The sequence below is a fragment of the Lampetra fluviatilis genome, chromosome 46, assembly GCF_964198595.1.
Source record: "Lampetra fluviatilis chromosome 46, kcLamFluv1.1, whole genome shotgun sequence".
Lineage (NCBI taxonomy): Eukaryota > Metazoa > Chordata > Hyperoartia > Petromyzontiformes > Petromyzontidae > Lampetra > Lampetra fluviatilis.
Window position 1 is genome coordinate 6,087,377 of NC_136320.1, and position 23,916 is coordinate 6,111,292.

At 46.1% G+C, this 23,916-nt stretch overlaps 1 protein-coding gene across 1 annotated transcript in view; it reads left to right on the forward strand.

Moving 5' to 3' along the window:
* Nucleotides 1–13: 13 nt before the first annotated feature.
* Nucleotides 14–23,916, forward strand: part of LOC144947601 (kelch domain-containing protein 3-like) — a 32,534-nt gene continuing 8,631 nt past the window's right edge. Inside the window, exons 1-13 of the mRNA XM_078876811.1 lie at nucleotides 14–163; nucleotides 2,928–3,068; nucleotides 5,623–5,665; nucleotides 6,596–6,674; nucleotides 10,029–10,117; nucleotides 10,585–10,731; nucleotides 11,457–11,508; nucleotides 16,674–16,777; nucleotides 18,010–18,095; nucleotides 21,461–21,533; nucleotides 21,912–21,997; nucleotides 22,505–22,592; nucleotides 23,571–23,619. Of these exons, the coding sequence (XP_078732937.1) occupies nucleotides 2,943–3,068; nucleotides 5,623–5,665; nucleotides 6,596–6,674; nucleotides 10,029–10,117; nucleotides 10,585–10,731; nucleotides 11,457–11,508; nucleotides 16,674–16,777; nucleotides 18,010–18,095; nucleotides 21,461–21,533; nucleotides 21,912–21,997; nucleotides 22,505–22,592; nucleotides 23,571–23,619 (1,022 nt within the window). The 5' untranslated portion in view covers nucleotides 14–163; nucleotides 2,928–2,942. The remainder of the gene's footprint in view (nucleotides 164–2,927; nucleotides 3,069–5,622; nucleotides 5,666–6,595; nucleotides 6,675–10,028; nucleotides 10,118–10,584; nucleotides 10,732–11,456; nucleotides 11,509–16,673; nucleotides 16,778–18,009; nucleotides 18,096–21,460; nucleotides 21,534–21,911; nucleotides 21,998–22,504; nucleotides 22,593–23,570; nucleotides 23,620–23,916) is intronic.

The following is a 23,916-nucleotide window of genomic DNA, read 5'->3' on the forward strand; positions in this document are numbered from 1 at the left end:
CTCGCATCCACCGTCGACTGCGTAAAAAGATTGGGTCGTGAGAAAAATTGGCGTTTATTATAATTGTATTTGTTTAATATAACATTTGTGGGCAACTATAAAGGTTTTATTTTTGAAAGTAGCACAAGCAGGGCGAGCGGTAAAACGAAAGAGCTCATTAAAGGTAATGTTTGAACTGTTTAGCGAAATTTTCTATCTGTATTTGCCTGTCACGCATAAATTAATATTATTATCTGGTAATTTATATATTATCTGTTGAACTCTTGAGGTAATCTAATTGTAGAATTTGTATGAGAGTTACAACTCGTAATTTCGACCGTGTATTTGAATGCTTGCTTTGTACTGTGTTTTTAAACTGTATTGTGATAAACTCTTGGTTCTTTCGGTAAAGTCACGTATAAAGATAAAATAATGAATTAAATAATAGCATACGACGTTTCGATTGCAACACAAGCAATCATCATCAGGTATAAATGAAATAGCAACAAAAATCTAACCAGAAAACTAGACAGACATATAAGCAGATTGTGATAGTTTTGAGGGCTGCTGGTATAACAACATCTAACCTATAAAAGGCATTTTTTTTCTTTTATAAAGATATCTTACAGATCTTGTCAAACCACACGGTTTGCCCCGTATTCTTGTACAGGAAATTTAGTTTTTAGGGGCATGCGGTGTGCAGTCGTTACAATAAGAACTTTGTAGGATGAACGTTGATATTTATAAGGGCACGGGGTAACCAATAAGGTTTGAATGGATCTGTCATAAGGGGTTGACAGGTACGGTATAATGAGAAATGTGACGTCACATCAAAATGTGCAACTTTAAATAAATATAGACAACACGTTCTACTTAATAAAATAGACTTTTTAATAAATGTTTTCTCCTACAACATCAGAGTGCAGCGCCACATTAAATACGCACTACAATGACAATAGTTTAAAGCGATTTGAAACATGTTTTATTTGGGGGGGGGGGGAGCAGAGCTTTGTGACGTCATATTTGAGGGGGGGGTCTGACTTTTTATGACGCCGTGTGACGATGGGGGGGGGGGGGGTCAAAAATCGTACAAAATCGCGTGACGTCATTTATGGACGGCCCCTTACACTAATTGTCAAACGGGTTTTCTTTACAATATAAGCTTAATTCAGTGACACATTATCGGTTAAAGACCTTGTGTAAAATAGTCTTTGGTGCTGTTGATGAGCGTGATGGATGTTGCCGAAGTGGCGGTTGAGCATCGTTTATTAGGACGCTGTCCCATCGGATTAAATGGGGGGGGCACCAGTTACTTTATCGCCACGTGGTTGGGGTAAAGTGTGGGGACTCTCACACCGTTCCACGACATCTGGCCAATGACCTCCTGCCAGTGGGGTCCTTCGGCACTTCACGTGACAGCCTCGATGTGCACCTAGCCTGGCACGAAGCGCCGCGGTGACGTCAGCGCCACTTAAGCAGCGAATGTTGTTGTTTGGCGTTAAATACCAGTGTCATTGTGAGCAAAATAAACACAGCAATGTGCAGGAGAGAAGAGTTAATTCCTGACAAGGAGGCTTATTGTAACTCTTAGAGAGGCACCATTGTATCATTGTTTTAAAGTAGCGTATCCTATTGTAAGATGCCCCGTATAGACTCGTACCAGATAAATTAAGGGGTTATCCATTTAGTAGGTACGCACAAAATCCGTCAAAACTTAACCCCTCTCCCCCGAATCCTACAGAACGGCCAATATTTAATCCACGCAGAAACGATCAAGGATTCATAATATTAACGTGTTTAAGCAAAAAGATAGTCCATCGTCGGACTATCTAATTAATTTGAAGGCCAATGGAGACAAATTATTATCGAGGCTTCACCCCCCCCCCCGTTTCCTATGCGTACATTGTCAGTAGACCCCCCCATACGCAAGCGTACGCATTTGGGTTAACCCCCCCAGCGTATGGACTAAATGGATGGGCCCTAATGTGTAATTTCCACCACTGGCTTGGAAACGATGTGCCATGCAGAAGGACCAAAGCGTAATGTCGCCTTTGATGAATAGTTTTGCTTTCAAGGCACTTATATATTCTTTCTTTCTTTCTACAAGACGGCAGCCTTATGTTCTGGAGTTTTATTCCAATGTTTGCATGTATATGTGTTGAACTTCTTTCGCATCGTACGTAGCCAACCGTGCTAATCGGAGATGCGTACCATCTGCGCATTGCAATCGTTGCGTTAATGTCTAAAATCACCTGTGGAAATGATGGTCGGTCCCTTTAATAACGGGTTAACGGTTATGGTCTTAACAATCCTAATTTATATGGAAGTGCTGCTTATATCATAGAATGTCTTCTACATCGGGGATTACGAGCGGGTTGATTAAATATGACGGTAACTTGAATGTTAATATTTAATCATATGTATGGCCAGCACATTACATCATGCTGCGTTGCATAACGAGTGATTTCCCTTGTGTGTTTTATATATATGTGTCGTGTGCAGACGTACCAATTGTGCCTGAAGTAGCAAGTCGTTAATTGGTGCATATCATCTTAAATGGCTAAGACATCCATTTATTCATCATCATTTTTTGTCTTTTTAAATCCTTTATATTAAGTTCACTTGCTTGCTTGCGCGCTTACGACCGTGCAAATCTTTTGGTCGTTTTTTAACCCACTTCCTGTGATCCAATCGAGCTGACATTTTGCATACAGACTCGTTGTGCGTGACAATTGATTTTCGTGAAAAAATTTTTCCAAAATTTTACACTTTTTAGGAAAAAATAAATTATATTTAATTACCAATTGCTTAATGGTGGCAGGCAATCATCTGACCCATAGGTGGCAGCTATCTCAAGCCAGAGGACGAGAGGACTCTAGCCGCCACGCATATAAAGGATTTATAGTGAAAAACTTAGTTTTTACGGGTTAATTTTTTCGCTTGCACAGAGCCCGAGCCCAACGATGGCACTGGTGAGCGGCCAGTGGATTGAGCAGGAAGTCAAAGGGTCACCACCGAGTGCCCGACACGGCCACGCCACCGCTGTCGTGGGTGACATCGCCTTCACGTTTGGAGGCTGCAGCATGGAGGTGCCTGCGTAACCGTGTCTCCCAACTCTGTCTGTCCAGCCTCACACCCTTCACGAGCTGCCACTCATTGTAATGCATTCCTACGGAAGTGTGTGTAGCGCAAGGTGGCCTTGGGGCCCACAGGGATTCCCCCACTGAAATGTATTTAGCAACTGTCGCACTCAAACAAGACAAAGATCCCCCTTAACAAACTGTTGGGGAAATTGCTGTTAGCAAGCACCTAAGAAGGCTGGCACGGCACACGAGGAGGTGGGTGGCCAATACCACGCTTGGCCGCCTTTGTCTCCCAAGTGGCGACGTTTACACACCGCACACTCATTTGAGGCCGAGTCGAGCTAGCAGAGGCCCAGGAACCGGTTCAAATAATCGTCACTGGTGTCCGCCCGTGAGCGGGAATCGAACTCGGGCCACCGGGTTCATAGCGCCGTGCGCAAACCGCTACGCTACCGCTCCCCGACAGAGACTATAAAACCTCTCGAAGCCAGGCTCGGCTACAGAGTACAAGGTCTCCCACAAGCGGAGCACGTGATGGGACTGACTGTTGGTGACCCCGTGCTCTTGGGCGTGTGTCACCTTGTTTGCTGCTCGACAAAGCGGAGACCTTGCGCGCTCTGTCTCTCTCGTTTTCAGACGTAATTCTTTTCGATAAATAGTTTTTAATATAATATATTTTTTTAATATATATTTACTCCACGAACAATGTTATTTTAAAACTGGGTGTAGTAATGAGCTGAAGGGCTCGGCGTGTCTCTCTTCTGTATGTGCGTTTGCATTTCTTCGTACAGTCAAAATTCTATAACAAAAAAAATGCGGGCTCTCTTCTTATTCGACTGCCTTGCCAGCTTTTTTCCACTTTGACAACAGTAAATCCAATCCCGCTTTGATACACGTGGCTACTCCGTGGCACAGTGTTCGTTTCAACATCAAAGACCGTTCTTTTGGCTTTGCCACCACCGCTACTCTGCACCTTTCAGTTTTTAGCGTTAAAATGCCAACACGGAAGAGGCCGAAATATCCCAAGTTGGATTCTCTCCAGCATCTTTCAGCAAAACTCACGATTCACATTTCAGTGGACATGCCTAAAACTCACAGAGTCAAACTAAGATACCCATGAGAAGAAGAATGAAAAATATATCGAAATAATAATATGTACACATACATGGACAGCCCTTTAGGTAATCCACTGCTGGATGATGGCCTCCCCAGGTGATATGGGTCATGTTTTTTTTGTTTAAACATACTTCGGGTTGGCGAAGATGGGGAGAACAGATGGTAGGACCATATAAGACCAGTAAAATATTTGATTCTGCTGCACTTATCTCTGCTGCCCATAACATAACGTGGTGATTGCCCATCCAAACACTATCCAGGCTCAACCCTGCTTGCCTTTCAAGATCCTACAAGATTGTGTGATTTTGTGACAGGCATAATAAGGATATATATGACACAAAGCACGAAAAGGTAAACGAAACACAATGAGACTCATTTGAAGCTTGCCTGGTTTAATTGCAGCCACTTTGCTTCATTGTGACATACAGTACTCGTTAATATCTCAGAATGACTAGATAATTGGTCATTTGAATTGAAGTCGGTAGAAATGTGTCAATTCATAAATGTAGGATGGTGGTGATTTTTTATAATGAAACTGTCGTTGTGGATACTGTACTAAGTATGCAACAATGCATTCATCCCATTAAATAACCGTTCTTTCGCTCACGATGCATACATCCGATTGTGCACTTACAAATTGATGTATGCAAATTATTTACCATTGTTACATTTGGGTGAATGGACAGATGAGAAAATAAATAAGAAAATAATGAACAAAAAAGAATCGATCCCTGAATCATATTGCAACCCAAACTTGTGACAATCAATCAAATTGCCGAGACGTGTACGCCTCGTGCACTCCATATTACAGTCACACCATCTCATGAGGGTTATTGGCCCGTACTTCATCACGTTGGTATGTATTGGTTGGTGGAGGTGGGGAGCAGACACGGAAGTACACTATAATAATACATATTCTTGGTTCTTTCGGTAAAGTCACGTAGAAAGAAAATTATAAAATAATAATAAAAAATTCTCACGACATTTTATTATTATTATTAATATTTTATTATTTTATTATTTCCCTTCTACGTGACTTTACCGAAAGAACCAAGAAGATGAATCCCTGCAGCTTTAAATCGAAATATAATAATACACTAGGCTGCCACGTGCCTTTCCTACCCACAGCCCTGAGATAACTCTGGCAACCTATTTGCGCAAAGGTCTTCGGTCACCCACCCAAGCACTGTCCAGGCTCAACAATGAAACGTTTCTGAGATCTGATGAGATTGGATGCATTCTCAGTGCTTTGCTCACAAGTAAACTCCTGTGATTGCATTTTTATTGTGGGGCACAAATTACAGTCAGCAAAAATGGGACCAAAAAAACTAATGCCTGGGGAAGCCCTGGCATATAATAACCATTGCGTCACGTGCTACGCAACATTAATCTGGTCATTGATTTTTTTTAATCTCTGAACGCATTGGCGTGTGTGTTGTGGCAGGATGGGGAGGCGATCCTCTACAACGACCTACACATGCTCGTGGGTGAGCACGTGCGCACACACGCCGCGCACCTCGGGCTCAAACTCGAGCTTGGTTGATGAACAAGTCCCGCTAATCGACTCCGATGCAATCAACAACTTGTTTCGTGAGTTACTACTAGGGCCCCTTAAAAAGTGGTGGCCTTCCAGACTTACTGTACTGCCTCCCGAAGACAGGAAACCCCTGCCGTTGATGCCGATGATGTCACCATACCCTGCCCATCACTTCCTTCCCAGTGGTTGAGTAATTGAACCTATCATCGGAAGAGTAATAGATTTCTTAATCAACCGGTTAGCCTAGCTCAAGAGTCCAGTGTCTAATCACAACACTCGTGCCACGCACCACCATGCCCGCCACACGAAGTTTGTTGACAATTTCAGTGACTCATCTTCTTGGTTCTTTCGGTAAAGTCACGTAGAATGGAAATAATAAAATAATAAAAATAAACCATAATAAAATAATTCTCACGACGTTTCGGCCACAACGCAAGCAGCCGTCCTCAGGTGGAGAACAGGTCTGTCGAGAAGACAGAGTCTGAATGACACAGTCTGAATGACACATTCAGACTCTCATTCAGACTACGTTTCGGCCACAACGCAAGCAGCCGTCCTCATTCAGACTCTGTCTTCTCGACAGACCTGTTCTCCACCTGAGGACGGCTGCTTGCGTTGTGGCCGAAACGTCGTGAGAATTAATTGATAATGGTTTATTTTTATTATTTTATTATTTCCATTCTACGTGATTTTACCGAAAGAACCAAGAAGATGATTCCCTGCAGTCACGAAAGCTTTAAATCGAAATTTCAGTGACTCTTTCTCAGCATTGTTCCAACCACGAATGCATTGCACAGGTACAGTTCTTTTGTAAATCCACTGCTGGATGAAGGCCGATTCCCATGCCATGTGACCAGCGAACCCGTTCATATGTCCACAGTGACCCCTACAGAACTATCGTGGGAGGAGGTCCCTCACAGTGGACACCTGCCTTGTGCCCGATTTGGTCACTCTCTTTGGTGAGTGGCCTCCCCTTGTCTCTCGCACCCTTCCACAATGTGAGAGGTACATTGTGTCGTGGAAGTAGTGTGGCTAGATATAATATGTATGTTGAACTTCTTTTGCATCGTACGTAGCCAACGGTGCGAATCAGAGGTATGGGGAAAGGACAACAAACTAAACACAAAAATCAGTTTTACAGAAATTAGTTTTCTATCGAGATTTAAAAGTGCATAGCTCTAGTGGCTTCCTGATATCGGAAGGAAGAGCTTTCCAGACGGTCGCGGAAGTGCATCTGAAAGCGTGCGATGCGGTGACTGTCTTTGTTCGATGGTTATCCAAAAGCTGCTACGAGGATGACCAGAGTTCACGTGATGATTTATGCTTCTTGATGAGATCAGCAAGGTATCCGTGGTTCATTTGTAGCAAGCACTTTGTGTATAATGAGTGCGACCTTATTATGCATTTGTTCGGAAACCGAAAAGCATATACCGGTCCAACATGGGACATGTTTTTTGGGGAGATCCCTTTAAAAATATTCAGAAACTGGGAATTAAACTCCTGAAGCTCAAAAAATTGGACCGTGTCACATATCCACCTGTACAACTCGGACCTCGCACCTCCTGGATTTCAGATTTCTTCACGAAGACACTGGTGTAACCATCAACCACATGAGAACATCAACAGGTCGATGCGCAACATCTCCTTCATGAATGGAAAATTAAGGAAAAACCACAGCAGTGCGACTGTGACCATGCCACCAAAACTATGGACCGTGCAGTAAATCATTGTAGTTTGCGCTCCTTCAACGGAGGAGCAATAGAAAAAACTCGAAAACAGACTTCCTGAAGCCCTCTCGTTGTGGCGACTGGGTATTCAACTCCTGAACACATTTCCACACCATCGAGAATAGTACAGAACTATAATGCACGCAACAATATACTGCAAAGAATACATTTACGAATGTCTCTACATGACAACATCTGCCCCTTGTACTCCTGCAATACCGTGCACAATGTTGCATTGATGGAAGGCTGTAATTATAATATATATTCAAATATGCTCAAAATGTCCCCCCCAATATATTTCTATGAATAGATGTATGTTTATATGATTGTGGTTATGGTTGTACTTTATTAATCCCTAATCTCTGCCATTACATACAATGAAACAATAAATACACTATGAGACATTATTGTAAAAAAAAAAAAGTCCATCTAATGTGTTAGTGAATTTTTTAATATTTTAGGCAGGAAATTCGTTTTCAAATTTCGATTTTTTTTCTGGTGGGGGACCCCCAACCCCCCAGGAAGATTTTGTCCCCCCCAATGTTGACTCCATGGCTACGGCCTTGTATTGATAGATATGTGAATCGGTCAGGATACGTGAATATCTATAGCAAATTACAGTTTACACTCTGCACAAATAGGTTATAGCACCAAAAATAAAGTGCAAACTGTCGAAACGTCTGGGAAGATAAACTTATTCCGGCTGGGGAAGTATCTTCCCGACAAGCTCTTTTACTCACCTGTCTTCGCTTTGATTGTTAACATGTTCTTTAGACGCAAGCGAATGTATGCAAGATTAAGAATTCACTAAATACATGTCTTGAGGAAATAAGAATAGCTTTTACCCTTCACGGCAATAAAACAGGTGTTAAGATCTTCTTGGTTCTTTCGGTAAAGTCACGTAGAAGGGAAGTAATAAAATAATAAAAATAAAACATAATAAAACAATTCTCACGACGTTTCGGCCACAACGCAAGTAGCCTGAGGACGGCTACTTGCGTTGTGGCCGAAACGTCGTGAGAATTGTTTTATTATGTTTTATTTTTATTATTTTATTACTTCCCTTCTACGTGACTTTACCGAAAGAACCAAGAAGATGAATCCCTGCAGTCACGAAAGCTTTAAATCGAGGTGTTAAGATGTTCAAACACCAAATAGAAACTTTTCGCAACGATTCATGTCTGCATTAACCACACGTACTTGTGGTGAGAACATGCAAAGACAACATGCTCTGATTATAATATATGCGTTGTCTTTGAAACTGATTGTTCTACAACAGAGACAGCATTCTTTAGGGCCTAGTCCCTAAAGACCAGAGGACCAGATAACGCTAAAATGCGTTCGCTGGTCTGACACTGGTGAGACGAGGAAGAATGCTGTCTCTGGTGTAGACCAATCAGTTTTAAAGACAATGCATATATTATCAGAACAAATGTTCTGTTTGCATTGTTTGCATGTTCATCACAAGTACGTGTGGTTAATGCAGACATGATTTCTTGCAAACATTTCTATTTGGTGTTTGAACGTCTTAACACCTATTTTATTGCCAGAAAAGGTAAAACCTATTCTTATTTTTTTCAAACTTTGACACTACCCAAAAAGGTCCCATTATGTAACATACATTGCTGTACATGAAAAGTCGGATTTTGAACATCGATCGCAAATGGCAGTGACACTATGCACACGTACAGCACTGGGTTTGGGTGGCTAACTGGTCAGGCTGGATACGTGACGGTCAGGTATGAGACGTTGTACTGCACCCTACAACCTTACTGCTTTCGAGTCCATCCCAATCCACCTCGCACCCCAACCAACCTTATCAGCCGTGACTCAGAACAGCAAGGCCCTGAGTAATTGGGATCAATACTCTTCTTACTCAGCTCGCCGTTTAAACACATTGTCCTGCGGAGGGAGCTGGTAGGAACGTTGGGTTGCTCGGTCAATGGCCAGGGTCAACGGCGGCGTGGTGTATTCCGCAAATATGCCCGACTGTGAGGGCGGGCACAAGCCGGCGTGAGTAGGTTAAACGTTGAGTTTTATAAGGGCACCACGGGGTGACCAGCCCTTCCCCTCCCCACCCAGCCCCACCCCTCCCGCCCCCCAGCCCCTCCCCACCCTCCCCACCTAGCCCCTCCCCACCCTCCCAGCCCCTCCCTCCCTACCCAGCCCCTCCCTACACGACGGACACAATAATCCCCTGTGGGCTGGTGTAACCAGGAGGTTCCTACCAGTATCAATGCATCTCATTAGTATATGACAATATCGTGAGCCATGCCTGTGTGCACGTGTCTGCATCTGTGTGCCTGGTGAGAGGTGGCACAGTGGTTAGCGAACTGCAGTACCATACCCCTGCGATCTAAACCAATCCAACTCCCAACCATGGCTGTAATTATTGCAGAGCGATATCTGAATTGGTGCTGGACATTCCCTATGTTAACTCAGCCTTAAATGAGTACCTGCTGCTGTGTGTAAGCACCGACGCTGGGGAAACAAACGTCGCCAGGTGTAGTCCTGCCCAGCAAGTAAGGCTGCTCCAGCAGCCTCTAAGGCTGAACGTGCGCTCTCTGTGTGCGTGCCTATCTGCAGTGCGGTTCGGGGTGCTCTCTATCTCTTTGGAGGCCAGGCTTCGCTGGTTGCGAGTGAAGCGCTCATCGGGGTTTTCCGCTTCCACTTGGGTGAGCACGTTCACACATGCACACACGTCCATGCACGTGCACGCGCATGCACGAACGCGTGCACACACCTCCGTGAAAACAAAGATCTCTGGGGAGATATTGCTAAAGTCACATCAACAATGTCCGGATCATCACAGCCAATGACATTAATGCCACCACACTTCACTACCGCAACAGCAATGAGATCACGCAGATGAAAGGAAGCGGAGTCAACTCCTGACCTCCAATGACCCGCTCTCACAGTCTCATCATTATCACCAACCATCTGGCTTTAGGTCTTCCCCTCTGTTGCCGTTCAAGTTCACAGCTTGACAAGCTGAAAATTAAAATGACAAAGTACCTGTGCATTGCTGTGCATAGGACGACACCCCCCGTGTTCCAGAGTGTGGCTTGCACGCCGTTAGCACAGCGAGGCCGCGCTAACGCCTCCACCTCCGCCTCTTGCCCCGTGTGTCTCTTGCGAGCAGATTCCCTGAGTTGGGAGAAGGTGTGCGGGGGCGGCTTGGCCCCCCGTGCCCTCTGCCCGGCCGTGGCGGCGCTGGGAGACGACATCTACGTTATGGGAGGTGTGCGGGGAGGCCAGGCGTGCAACGACGTGTTCCAGTTCAACACGGGTACGTGTGAGTGCACGCAAGGGGGGGGGGACCCCCCCCCTATGTTTGCACATTGGTGAACGCAGCACTGGCCTGCAAAGGGGGGTGGGGTGTTGCGATTAGGCTTGTGCGTGTCGAGTAAAGATGATCCTTGAAGTGGCTAGTTGGCTCAGAGCATCAGCTGGTACCGCTGAGCTCCTGGGTTCAAATCCGGGCAGCCGCCTATAAGATTAACACCGCATTCTTAAGCGTAGCGAGGTCATGGTCTCAGCCCGGTCACCAATTACTTTACAAAAAAAACAAAAACTCATTGCATGAAATTTTATTCTTCAGAATTAAAAATATCGGTTCGGCTGTCATGCAATGATCATTATTGTCAGTGACAGAGCGAGTGGGAAAGTCCTGTTGCCTGCGGTGGAAACGAGAGGTTGCTTGAAGGGATCTCAGCGGTAGTGCTGCGGTATCCGCTTCCTTGGGCCGCTCTCTCCCAGAAAGGAGTTGCACTGCTCTGCAACATTCCTGAATGGATACTTCGTCTCATGACATGATGCCGACAACCTAGTCGGGATAAAAGTGTGGAAAAAGACAAAAATATCAGGAAACAAAGTCAAGACTGCTAACAAACGCGGGGCGATAAGTGTAAGTATCGTTATTTATTCAGCACGGCTAATACCTTAACCGCCACTGCCCTGCCTCCCCCCCTACCCCTGTCCGCTCACCCGACGACAACTCACGACATATGGCAGTGTCTCTCACCTGGACACCCGTGCACACTTTCGGCGTCGCTCCATCCCCAAGGTAACGCCACAACAGTGAAGGCTCGAGGCACCGTGCCACCCCCTTGCCTCTCTCGCAACACCTCCGCCCAACCACCCCGTGTTCTTTCTCACGCAGGGTGTCACCATTGAGACGATGACAGATGCCATGCTTGCAAGGCTAGGCATTGCTAGGCATCGGACGCTGCATTGGTCATTGCATCGCGCGTTTTCAGATGCGCTCCTGCAGCTATCCGAAACGCCCTTCATTCCGATATTAGGAAGCCACTGGAGCTATGCACTATTGAATATAGATTGAAAACGTATTTCTTAGGGATTGCTTTTTGTGTTTAGTTTGTTTTCCTTGTCCCGCACCTCCGATTAGCACTGTTCGCTACGTACGGTGCGAAAGAAGTTCAACATACACACATTTATATTCTTGGTTCTTTCGATGTGAAATCCACAGCTGATGATGATTGCTTATGTTGCAGTCGAAACGTCGTGAGAATTTTTATTGTTTCATATAAATATTATTTTATTATTTCCCTTCTACGTGACTTTACCGAAAGAACCAAGAATATGAATCCCTGCAGTCACGAAAGCTTTAAATAAAAAAATACACACGTTTATTTTAGAACTCCTTTTGGTGTTTAGTTTGTTGTCTTTCCCTCCGCACCTCCAATGAGCACAGGTGGCTACGTTAGATGTAAACTAAGTACGTACAATGATCAACGCCTCTCCCCTGCCACCAGCCTTCACAGATTCAGTGAATTGCCACGATTTGGCGGCATGATTCCATTGAAGAATAGATGCTTTCCTGTCTCGTTTCGCTGTCTCACGTGTATGGTCTGCCTCATTCAATCCATTTAACCTGAAGGTAGATTGGCATATACAGATAGTCCCCGAGTTACGATGGTCCGACTTACGATATTTCGATCTTACGATGGCGAAGCGATACGACAAAATTGTAAAATATTTTAAATTTCGCACGGAAGGCAAACGCAGCAGCGTACGAGGTACGACACTGTACGTTGGGACGCTGCCAGAATGTACGCATCTCCCGCCTTTCTATTAAATTTCAGTTCATATAGGTAGGCTAAGAATTTACCTTGTTTTTTACTTTACATTTTACTGTGCAATACAGTATTGTAATTAATAAATACATACAGTATATAGTTTATACAGTACGGTACTGTAAATTGCTCTGTTTTGCTAAATTATCACCATTCTTTAAGACTTCTGGGTAGGCTAGGCCATCTTCGACTTACGATATTTTTGACTTACGATGGGGTCGTCGTAACGCATCTCCATCGTAAGTAAAGGACTACCTGTAGTTTGAATACGTTTCCAAAACATGTAAATAAGATCCTTACACACACGAGTGGAATGATCGATTTGAAATCGATTTTTACTTGAACCTTCGTGTAAAACTGGGGTGGAAGGCCCAGTGGTTGATGGCTAGACGCGTGCCACAGTATCGGTGATGAAACAGAAGCCTCCACTGCTTATTAATTTACATTTCAATGAACGTCTTGACAATTTTGCAATCGTAGATCACGATTATAGATCGTGTTTTCGGCTCTGAGAAATTAGAATTATGATCGTGGCTGGGATTACTGACCCAGGATGAGTTTGGGCGTGAACTTCAGCAAGTATATATGTAGAGCACAAAGTTGGACGGAATGAGAAACGCAGCCAAAATTGTGCCTTTGCTCAACCACCTCTCCCTCGTGTCCAGTAAATTATTAATCAGCACAAGCGTTTAGAGGGGGAACGTGATAACTCAGTACATGCGCGCGCGCGCACACACACAGCACCCATGCAACCACAATAGCTCGTCTCTCACAGGTCCGTTGCTATGTTCACCGAGGGCAGCGAGCGTGTTGCGACTCCTCCTCCGTGTGGCTGATGCTGATGTAGAACAGGGGGTCGGGCAACCTGCGGCTTCGGAGCCGCATGGCGGCTCTTTTAGGACTGTTTTGTGACGTTCACACGCAGTGGCGGATATTTAAATATTGGGGGGGGGGGGGGTTGTTTTTTAGAATTAAAAACAAAAATGGCTCTTCTTGTCATTGTGGTTGCCGACTCCTGATGCAGAGCAACAACTATTATTTTACATCGTGGGTGGTTGAGCCAGACCATTGCGTCCTGAGTAGCACAATGTATCGTGCTCTGATGTCTCTTTCTCCTTCTCCATATTTGAACGTATTGGCGGCACACCGGTGGTGCGTGGCATAAAAAAAACTACTTTTTCGCAACAATTTTTTATTTTACTGTGATTCACAACCCGGGTCAGAAAATCTTGCGGGGTGTGCATCAAAATCAGTTCTTGTGATGTCGAAGAAGTCAGAAGATGAACGTTATGAGCAGCTGAACACGAAGCTTCACAGCCTGTTGCCATATAGCAGCACCCAGCCTGATGAAGATTGGTTCCATGTTCCAAAGGCAGATTTGTACTCGTGCCCGAGACTTGGTCGAACGGTTCCTCAATTAATTTTCAGAATAATTTCTTGGCGGACGGTGGAATCAAAAGATTACGACTCGTGATGTCACAAGTTCGAATGGGAAAGCAGCTGCTGAATCTTAGTGCAACTTCTGATGGAGAGCCTGCAGCCCACTCAAGGGCAACAGCGACATTAGCAGACTGTTTTATAAAGACCTGTTACGCTGCACCGGTGTGCTACCAATATGTTCACTTGTATTTGTGAATCGGGCATTGAGTCGCTGTCTGTTCCATGGTCTGTTCTGGGTGGAGCCCACAGTCGCCACACATTTCAACAGAGTTTTTATTTTTGCATTTTCCATTTTTTGCCATCATGAAGTATCCGCATCTGCCATTGTTTGTGTGTGCGGATGAGGGTTTAGAGTTTGCGGCCCATAAGGAGTGACGGAAGATCGTAGCCAGGGATTGTAGCCATCGGGGGCTCTTAGGAGATGTTTGTTCGTAAACTTCTTGCGAACTCCCTTGGCTTTCCAAGCATCGTCAAGTGTGCTGACTCGCAAGCGCTGTGACTCACTACCACAGAGATATCTTCGACGGTCTACAGCCACGCAGACTGTGTGTGGCACATTAGGAACGGATCACTCTTTTAATTATATCCTTGTGCAGCAAGGGAGTAAAGTGTGGTTCTGTGAAAGTCCTGATGTGCATGTGTGTACAGCAGCATGTGATGACTGAGTTGGGCCTGTAGGTGGCTGGCAGGGTTATTGAATAAATCGCACATGAACACCAGCTACATGGTTAATGGCGACTTGGAAGAATTGCTGTGTGTGACACACGTGCTGTTGCATTTTACAGATTAACCACAATAAATGTGTTTGCCCTCGATTTGGAGCACCTGCCCACGTCCGTCATTTCGAGTGTGCAACATGTGGATGTGGGAGTTGTTACCGAGCGCCTATTAGGGCAGGCAAGGCACACGACGAGGGAGCCGTTGTGGCTGTTGTGATTTACGTCTGGCCACCTTTGCCTCCAAAGCGCTGATGTGCACACAGCGCACCAGGAACTCATTCAAAGGCGTAAACCTCACAGCCCTTTGTCAGTCCACTGCTAGATGGAGGTCTCCCCACATCGCGTGGGTTGTGGGGGTTATTTGACCATACTCTACCATGTTGGTTATGCGGGAACGGGCCTTGGGAGCATGGAACAGTTCAATATTGGATTGTGCTGCACTTCCTGCTGTTGCCCGCAATGTAGCCACGCAGCAGCCTATAACACCCGGTGGTATGCTGAGTAGACAAAGACCCCCCGTATAGCCTTAACAGACTTGGAGCAAATGCTGTTAGCGAGTACCTACAGTATGAAGGCCGGAATGGTACACGAGGCGGAAGGTGGCCAGCACCATGCCTGACCACCTTTGTATCCCCAGTGGCGATGTTTGTACACACTGCACCAGGTACTCATTTGAAACTGAGTCGACCTAGGGAAGGCCCACGACCATTTTAGATTATCGTTACTGGTGTTGGCCCCGCACCCATCCACACACTTTCCAGGCTCAAGCCTGCTTAGATTCCTTCGCCGATTACCAAATATAATTGAATCGCCCGGAATGCAAAGCGCCTGGTATCCTCCGACCTCACAATCTATGGATATGCTTTAGTCCATATTCACATCTCACACCGCTGACTAAACCCCACCCACGACTGGTGATGGGAGACACTGGTTGATTTTTCACCATGTAATCCGACAAACGGGGACATTCGGGAACACTAGAAGCAGGTTGTTTGTGTAGTGCATACCCGGTCACGTGCATTGTTAATGTTGTCAACAAAATTAGTGATACATTTTTTAAAAGTAAGTCAGCGTTCACTATGAGTCGATAAAAATCATCAAGTACAACGATGACAACGACCCACTACTATAATTATCATCACCACCATCACCACTAGACTATGACTTCCCACCAAAGATCAATGCGTGACCGTCTGTGAAGAGACGAAATTAACGAGTCCGAATGAAGGTGCAGACTTAAGATAATGTTAGAACGTGATTCGAGACAGCAGTGCACTGAAGATGTTCAACCTTGATAATTGGCTACATGTATATATTAAGATTTACCGAGTTCACTGATTAGCCGGCTTGGTTATAATATTGATATTGGGGGAAATTGCCCAATCCTCGCATCAACATAGATAACATTATTTGGCGATGCAGCTGCATTGGCAGTGCTGCACATGCACAATGAACTTAAAATCACAATACACCGCAACGCATTTGTCGATAACACCGTGGCCTTAAAAGGAAAAATATATAACAGACGAAGATTCTGGCAATGCGCCTTATTCACAGCACATAAATACAGCAGCCAGAGAGAGTATCCACTATGTCTCTGGCCTCTCAGTTCATGTACTAACAAAAGAGTGTTTGACCAGTAGACTAAGAGAATACCTGAATTAAATCCACCGACTTATACTTGACGAATCGTCCACAAATTGTTCTTCATTTAGACCAGGGGTCGGCAACCAAAATAACAAAAATAGCCATTTTTGTAAACAAAAAATAATCTGTAATAAGAGCGCGCAATGCACTTGTTGAATACGAGACGCTGACCCTTAATACATGACTGTCACGAAGCAGCAGTCCTCATTAAAGCGCCGCATGAGTCTCCAGAGCCACAAGCTTGCCGGCCACTGATTTAGACAAAGGCTGTGACCAAAATCAACAATGCTGACTAAATAAAACACCGGGCGGTCGCATGTGCTGGACAGGTGTGACCATGGCATGACAGCTGTCGGCACGCTACTCTACGTATTCGGAGGGATCGGAGGAAGCGACAAAGTGTCCTACAGTGACGTGTACGTCCTCGACACAGGTACGCACGCTACAAACAACACAAAGACAAAAATCTCCCATGCAGACCACATAGCCTGGTGAGGCAAGTGCTGTTTGTGAGTTCTTCCTATCAAGGGCGGCACAGCGTACGAAAGGGTGGCGTGGCCGTGTATCACGGCTGGCCGTCTTTATCTCCCCAGAACTGATTTTTACACGTCACACGAGGTCAGGGGTCGGGCTTCGTGACGTTATTTATTAAGAACCCACCGTCTTGTATTCACATGCACTGCTGTATTGGCAGTACTTTTTTTGACCGAATTCGAAGAATGTCTCTTGTTATTTTGGTTGCCGACCCCTGCACTAGGTATATTAATTTAAGGCTGAGTCGACCTAGGGGGGGGGGTGGCCGAAACCAGTTCAGATAATCGCCACTGATGTTATCCATGGCTGGGAATCGAACTCAAGCGGGCGAGTTGGGAGCAAAGCGAGCCAACCACCATGGTGGGGGTGGGTGATGGGGTCAATAACCCCCTGAGCCCCACCCCTGGGTCTGCCACTGATGAGACCTCTTGCAAAGGTCATGGACCGTAATTACAACCACGGCTGTGGGTCAGCACTGCGCAACAGGCACGCTCGGTATCATTTAATTATGCTGATCTTTTCATGTGTATTTTTTAAATCTTAAGCTACGGTATAAATATATGTGTTTGGTACGAACCTATTTACGAGGCGTGCAACAACGCATTGATGATACATTTATTAAAATATATGTTTTTGGCTCAGGATACACAAATTGAATTGTGTTTAATAATTATCCTTGACTTCTTTGTCATATAATTGGCCTACAATAACCCCCGAGAGCCAGTCAAGCCTTGATCCGATAGGGCAATTTCAGAGCAATTATTGCTGGCAACGATCACCGGCAATGCATTAGCCATGAGTTACTATGGCAACTTGGGTGGGCAGCAGAATGGAATGACAGCAGGAGGTCACCAGCGTGTAGGCAGGGGTTGCTTTGGACCCCCCCCCCTCCTAGTGGCCAAAGCTACGATTTGGGGCCTCCTTGACAACCACCGTGGTTTTTATAAAGTATACAAGTTAAAATTGCATTAGTACATCAATTCCCAAGCTTGGGGAAGGCAGTAAAAGAACAGCACAAACAGTCCCAGAACACACCAAGACAACAGACACGTCCCCTTATAAAATGGTACATTGTTAAGAATCAATGATCCAGCACTAATCTTTGTCTTGTTGTTGCTGCTGCTGCTGCAGCCACGCTCTCCTGGAGTGCGTGCGAGGTGCGAGGCGAGCCCCCCTGCGGTCGAGGCTGCCACTCGTTGACATCGCACCACGACAAGGTGTGTGTGTGTGTGCGCGCGTGCATGCGTGCGCATTTTCCAGCTCACCTACAAGGTGTGTGTGTGTGCGCGTGCATGCGTGCGCATACTCCAGCTGACCTACAAGGCACTCTCAACGGGTTAGCGCCGCAATATTTCACTATTGCTTTTGGAATTTGATCAGGTAAGGCCCACTGAGCTCCATAGCTATTTTTTGAGAAGCGACCTGGCCACAAATGATAGCCCAGTGAAATGGCTTATCACGTGGACATTTATAGCAGCCAAATACTCTCATCGATTGATGTTGATTTTAAATGTGGAGATAAAAACCACAAGACCCGGAGAAAAATATACATGACCACGGGAGGAGAACACGCAAACTACAAATATACAGGTGTCAGGGTCGGAATCGAACTCATATCCTCCCGTAAACCAGGCGAGGTAGTTAACATCTCGCCACCATGGCACTCAATGGGTTAGGCCCACGATACTTACAGAAATGGATACATTTTGACACTGCAACGAGCTCCCTGAGATCTCCAGATCGCCTCCTTCTAAATACTCCGAGGTCAAGGCTCTGTTCCTGGGGTGATTGGGCTGTTGCCACTGTGCAACTTCCTTGCTAATAAGACAATCCTTAGATGTATGGTTGTGTTTAGTTTGTTGTTCTTCCTCCCCACCTCCGATTAACACGGTTGGCTATGTACGGTGAGGAAGAAGTTCAACAGACTGTACATAGAAACTATGAAAATCTTTGTGTCTCTCTGAGGCTATGGGTCTCTATAGGCCACAGTGGTATAGCCTGGTTGGCATGGGTCCTGGTGCAAGGAATGAAATGCTTCCTATGGTCCGTGGGTTCTTATGGTCAGTGGCCCCTCTGTAGTTGCACTGCCTGCATACACACGATGGACTCCACTGGCAGCAAACATTATTATTGCAAAGCACCTGATTGAAATGTTAATCCATCTGTGCAGCACTTTCATTTTTTCTCCTTCATATGCGTGGGTTTTTAAAAAGTATTCTTCTGTGCATTAGTGAAACGTTCATCATGAACAGAATTGGGCAAACATCAACAATGCAGAAGAACCCGCCTGAAAAACAGATTTCTTGAGATCCGGACTTTCTTTGAGCAAATCAAGTAATGCTATAGGAGGCGTTTGTTACGTGGCAATCGCAATCAAAATATTTAACAACCGTCAGATCTAGAAATACGGTTGGTTTAAGTGAAACACCAAATTTGAAAAGTTGGGCGTATTCTTTTTGTGTGCAGCCATGTTGTGACACGCCTGTGACCAAATAACCTGGAATGCACCGGTCTCGTCAGATTTCACAAGATAGGGTAGTGCTAGGATGGATGACCGCCGTGCACACTGGGATGTTATCGGTGGTATTGGGGCTATGTTATGCGATGGGTAAGAGCACCGCGGAGGAAAAATCGACTTGTATTGCAATTTATATGCTCTCCGTGTTTATGATAAGCGCCTTGACCAACCAGCACCGTCGAGCATGAACTATGGTCAAAACACGGCCATGATCCGCATGGCATGGGGAGGCCCTCATACAGCAGTGAATTGATAAAAGTTATCTACTGTACACATTAGTGATAGATACGAGACCTTGCTGCACTTAAACCCAGGATCTCAGCAGTGACATCGTATCGCTCCCTCCACCCCCCGCGAGCCACCCAGCTACTGTTGACGAGTCTCTACGCGACAGGCTAAAACCTCTCACCCCACACCTCTCATCCATGAACTTTTGAACCTACGTCACGCGTTGAGTAAACCGACAAAAAATAACGCAGCGGCACAGGTCAAGAGCTTCTGTGTCCGCTTCGTTTTCTAACCACCGAGCTGCTAAGACAATTTAATTTAAAAAAAATTGTCACCGCGTCAGTGCACTCCGCTGCTATTATGCAGCCACCGCGTTCTACACAGACCAGTGAGTGCCTATTGCGGCGTGTAAACATCAGTGTTACGGAGACAAAGCTGGCCTGGAGTAGTGCTGACCCACAGACTTTCTGGGCTGCTCACTAACAGCCCAGTGTGGGCGAGTGATGTTACAGCAGATTCTACAGCTGGTCATGCGCACACGCCCAACAGATGGTGTCTTAAACTCGCCTGCCTGTTTCTTAGGTCAACCTAACGAGTATCCGGTGCATCGTGTTCACGTCGGTATTCTGTTGACTCGCCACTGAATGAGTGCACACCAGGAGCGGTGGTGTGTGTACGCTGCGCTACAAGCCCGGCGACCTGAGTTAGATTCCCGCTCACGGCCAACACCAGTGACGATTATCTGAACCGGTCCTCGGCCTCCCCTAGGTCGACTCCGCCTTAAATGAGTACCTTGTGCGATGTGTAAACATCGCCACTGGGGAGACAAAAAGGCCGGGCGTGGTGCTGGCCACCCACCCCCTAGGTCTGCCGTGCTGGGCTTTCCCAATAGTCTGTGAAGGCTACACAGGGGACTTTTGTCTTTGTTGCCTTGTGTCAGTGAGCACGGGAGCCTCAATTGAGTTCCTAGCGCGATGTGTAAAAACTTTGCCACTAGGTAGACAAAGGTGGCTAGCCAACCCATCCCCTCCTGTGCTGTTCTGGCCTTCATAGGTGCTAGCTAACAACACTTGTCCCAACAGTCTGTTAAGGCTATACTGGGGGGTCTTTGTCTTTGTAGTGGTGTGTGAACAATATCAGTCCTGCGGAGACCAAGGTGACCGGGCGTGAATCCAACCACTCCATTCTCGCATGTGCCGTTCAGGCCTTAATAGGTGCACACTAAGAGCACTTGCCCCAACAGTCTATTTGGATTAATAAGGCAGATGGATGCGTGCCGTTCTGACCACACCACCCCGTTGCAAGTGGGGGATGCTGGTCTAGGTTTTAAAAACTATTAAACTAATTCTTATTAACTGTTAGTAATTTGTTTTGTTAAACTGCTATTAAACAATTTTTATTTTAGCAGGTAAGGGCCACTGAGCTATGTAGCTCTTTTTCAGAAGCGACCTGGCTATTGCAAACGACAGCTCAACGAAGTGGCTTATCACGTGCAAATTTATAGCAGCCAATTACTCTAAACGCACGTTTCCAAATGTTGAGGGATAAAACGGAGGACCCGGAGAAAAATCCACGCGACCACGGGGAGAACATGCAAACTCCGAATATACAGGTGTCAGGGTTGGGATGAAACCCACGACCTCCTGTACACCAGGTGACGTATTTAACATTTCGCCACCACGGCACCCCTTAATAGGCGCTTACCAACAATTATAATAATAATAGTTCAATTTGTAACGCGCGCAAATTTGCAGACGTAGTGGCCGCAACTCAGAGGCCTCTAGAGTTTACGGGGTTGTACAGATGTTGTGTGTTGGTCCTTGTGCCCGCGCGTAGGATATTTACGTGTTTGGAGGAACGCGTGGCACAGATGGCACATCGCTGGGTGACCTCCACAAGCTCAGCCTCGGTGAAGCCCTCATCATGATCATGAATCATCATCACCTTCATCATCCATTTGTCCATCATGTGATGATGATGATCGTCACCATTACTAAATCCCCATTAATCAATCATTTCCAACATCATCATCATCACCATCATCATTGATCTTTCATTATCATCACATCCACATCAATAATGCATTATCATCACTAAATCTATCAAGATGATCGTTATTAATCAATAATCATCGTTCATCATTGTTTATGATCATTCATCAGTCCACTTTTATAATCATCTCTGCTTCCTCCATTACAATAATATGACAGCATTGCCAACATTTAAGTTGGCGCACAGGCACTTGTTGTGTGTAGCTCTGTCGTGGTGTCTCTGTCGATGCCCGCAGCCAAGATGAAGTGGAAGGTGCCGCTGTACATGGGGCTGGCGCCGGAACAGAGACACAGCCACACGGTGTTCATTCTGCATGGCCACGTGTGTATACATCCATCAGAGACCACAACACCACCACCATCATCATCACCAGCAGTAGCAGCAGCAGCAGTATCACCACGACAACCACACCACTGCTACCACGACCACCGCCAGAATTAGTCATCGCCTGCTTCAGTTTCACCACGAGTAGCGACACCCATCACCAGCTGTAACACCGCTACCATCGTCGCCGCCAGTCACCTTCACTACCAGTTGCAGCCTCACCACCTTAACCAAAGATAACTGCACTACCACCAGCAGCAACACCACAAACCACCCTCGTCACCTCCAATACCCCTAATCCACCGCACTTCCATCACTGCTCATCCACGACAACCTCAGTCACCGCCTCTATTGCAGCGCCGACACCAGCTTGCCAATTGAATCTGATCGTAACACGTCCCGGCAACATGGCTGTGCCTCTTGTTCAACGTGCCATGCTGCGCAACGACAGCGACCGATGACAAGGGGAGCGTTTGGTTTGCGCTAACGAGGCCGTGTCCACAGCTGTACGTGTTTGGTGGGATTAACGAGCAACGGGAGTGCAACGACGTCAAGGCCATGCGGCTCATCAACCCCTCGGACCGGCAGCCACGTGGGTGGCACTGCACATCACAACATACACCAAAGACACAGATCCCCCGTATAGTCTTAGCATACTGTTGGGGCAAGTGCTGTTAGCGAGCAGCACCTATGAAGGCCGGAACGGCACACGAGGAGGTTGGTGGCCGGCACCACGCCCGACCGCCTTTGTCTCCCTAGTGGCGATGCTTACACACACTGCACTAGGTACTCATCTGAGGCTGTGTCTACCTAGATGAGGCCCAGGACAGGTTCAGATATAATCATCACTTGTATTGGCCGTGAGCGAGAATTTAACTCGGGTCGCCCGGTTCGTAGCACAGCGCGCTAACTGCTATGCTACACACACGACGCACCATGCACCTACGATTATCCCTGTTGGCTACGTACGGTGAGAAAGAAGTTCAACATACATTGCAAACACGAATACAAAACGGATTCTTGACTCAAATCGTGAACGTTCTTCAAATCTCTGGGGAGGTGAATCGTTGAATGCAAGTGGATGTGACGAGGGCGTTTTTATTATGGTTGGGCCTCTGCAGCCAATACAGTGCGGCCGATAGCGCTTGATGACTTTACTCCAATTTGGCGTTTTACACGGGGGCAGGGAAAGGTCAAGCATTGACCCTTTGCACAACCTCTGTTGTGTCCTTGCTCCCCTGTGAATGCCACCCGAAGCGAATTCCTAAATCCACCTCAAATGAGATGGATTCCGCATTTCTTTGACACCGATGAACTTAATATGAAGGCCAGAACTGATTTTTTCTTGAGAACTGTATTTTGTGTTTAGTTTGTTGTCCTTCCCCCGCACTTCCGATTAGCGCGGTTGGCTACGTACGATGTGAAAGTAGTTCAACGTACTTGCAGTACATACAGCCAAGTCGTTGGTCTATGTGAATGTGGGGTTTGACTGCGACGTGGCTTGGTTCGATAAATAAGTCACACGAGCAACACGCGTGCCCCTGCCCGTGGTGTGATGGCGTGTGTGCAGTGATGAAGGAAATCCTGTCGGAGATGGGGCTTCAGGAAATAAACACCAGGTGGGTTGAGATTATGATCACAGCAATGATGGTGAAGCTAAAAGTTGAGGATGCTGATGGAGAAATGATGATGATGAAGGAGCTAATGGTGAGGATGATGGAGACATGATAATGAAACTGCGAGGATGATGTACGTATGTTGAACTTCTTTCGCACTGTACCTCGCCCACCGTGCTAATCGGAGGTGCGGTGATGATGGAGTTATGATGATGATGGAGCTAATAGTGACGATGATGGAGGTATGATGATGGTGTAGCTAAAAGTGAGATGATAATGGAGGTAAGATGATGATGATGA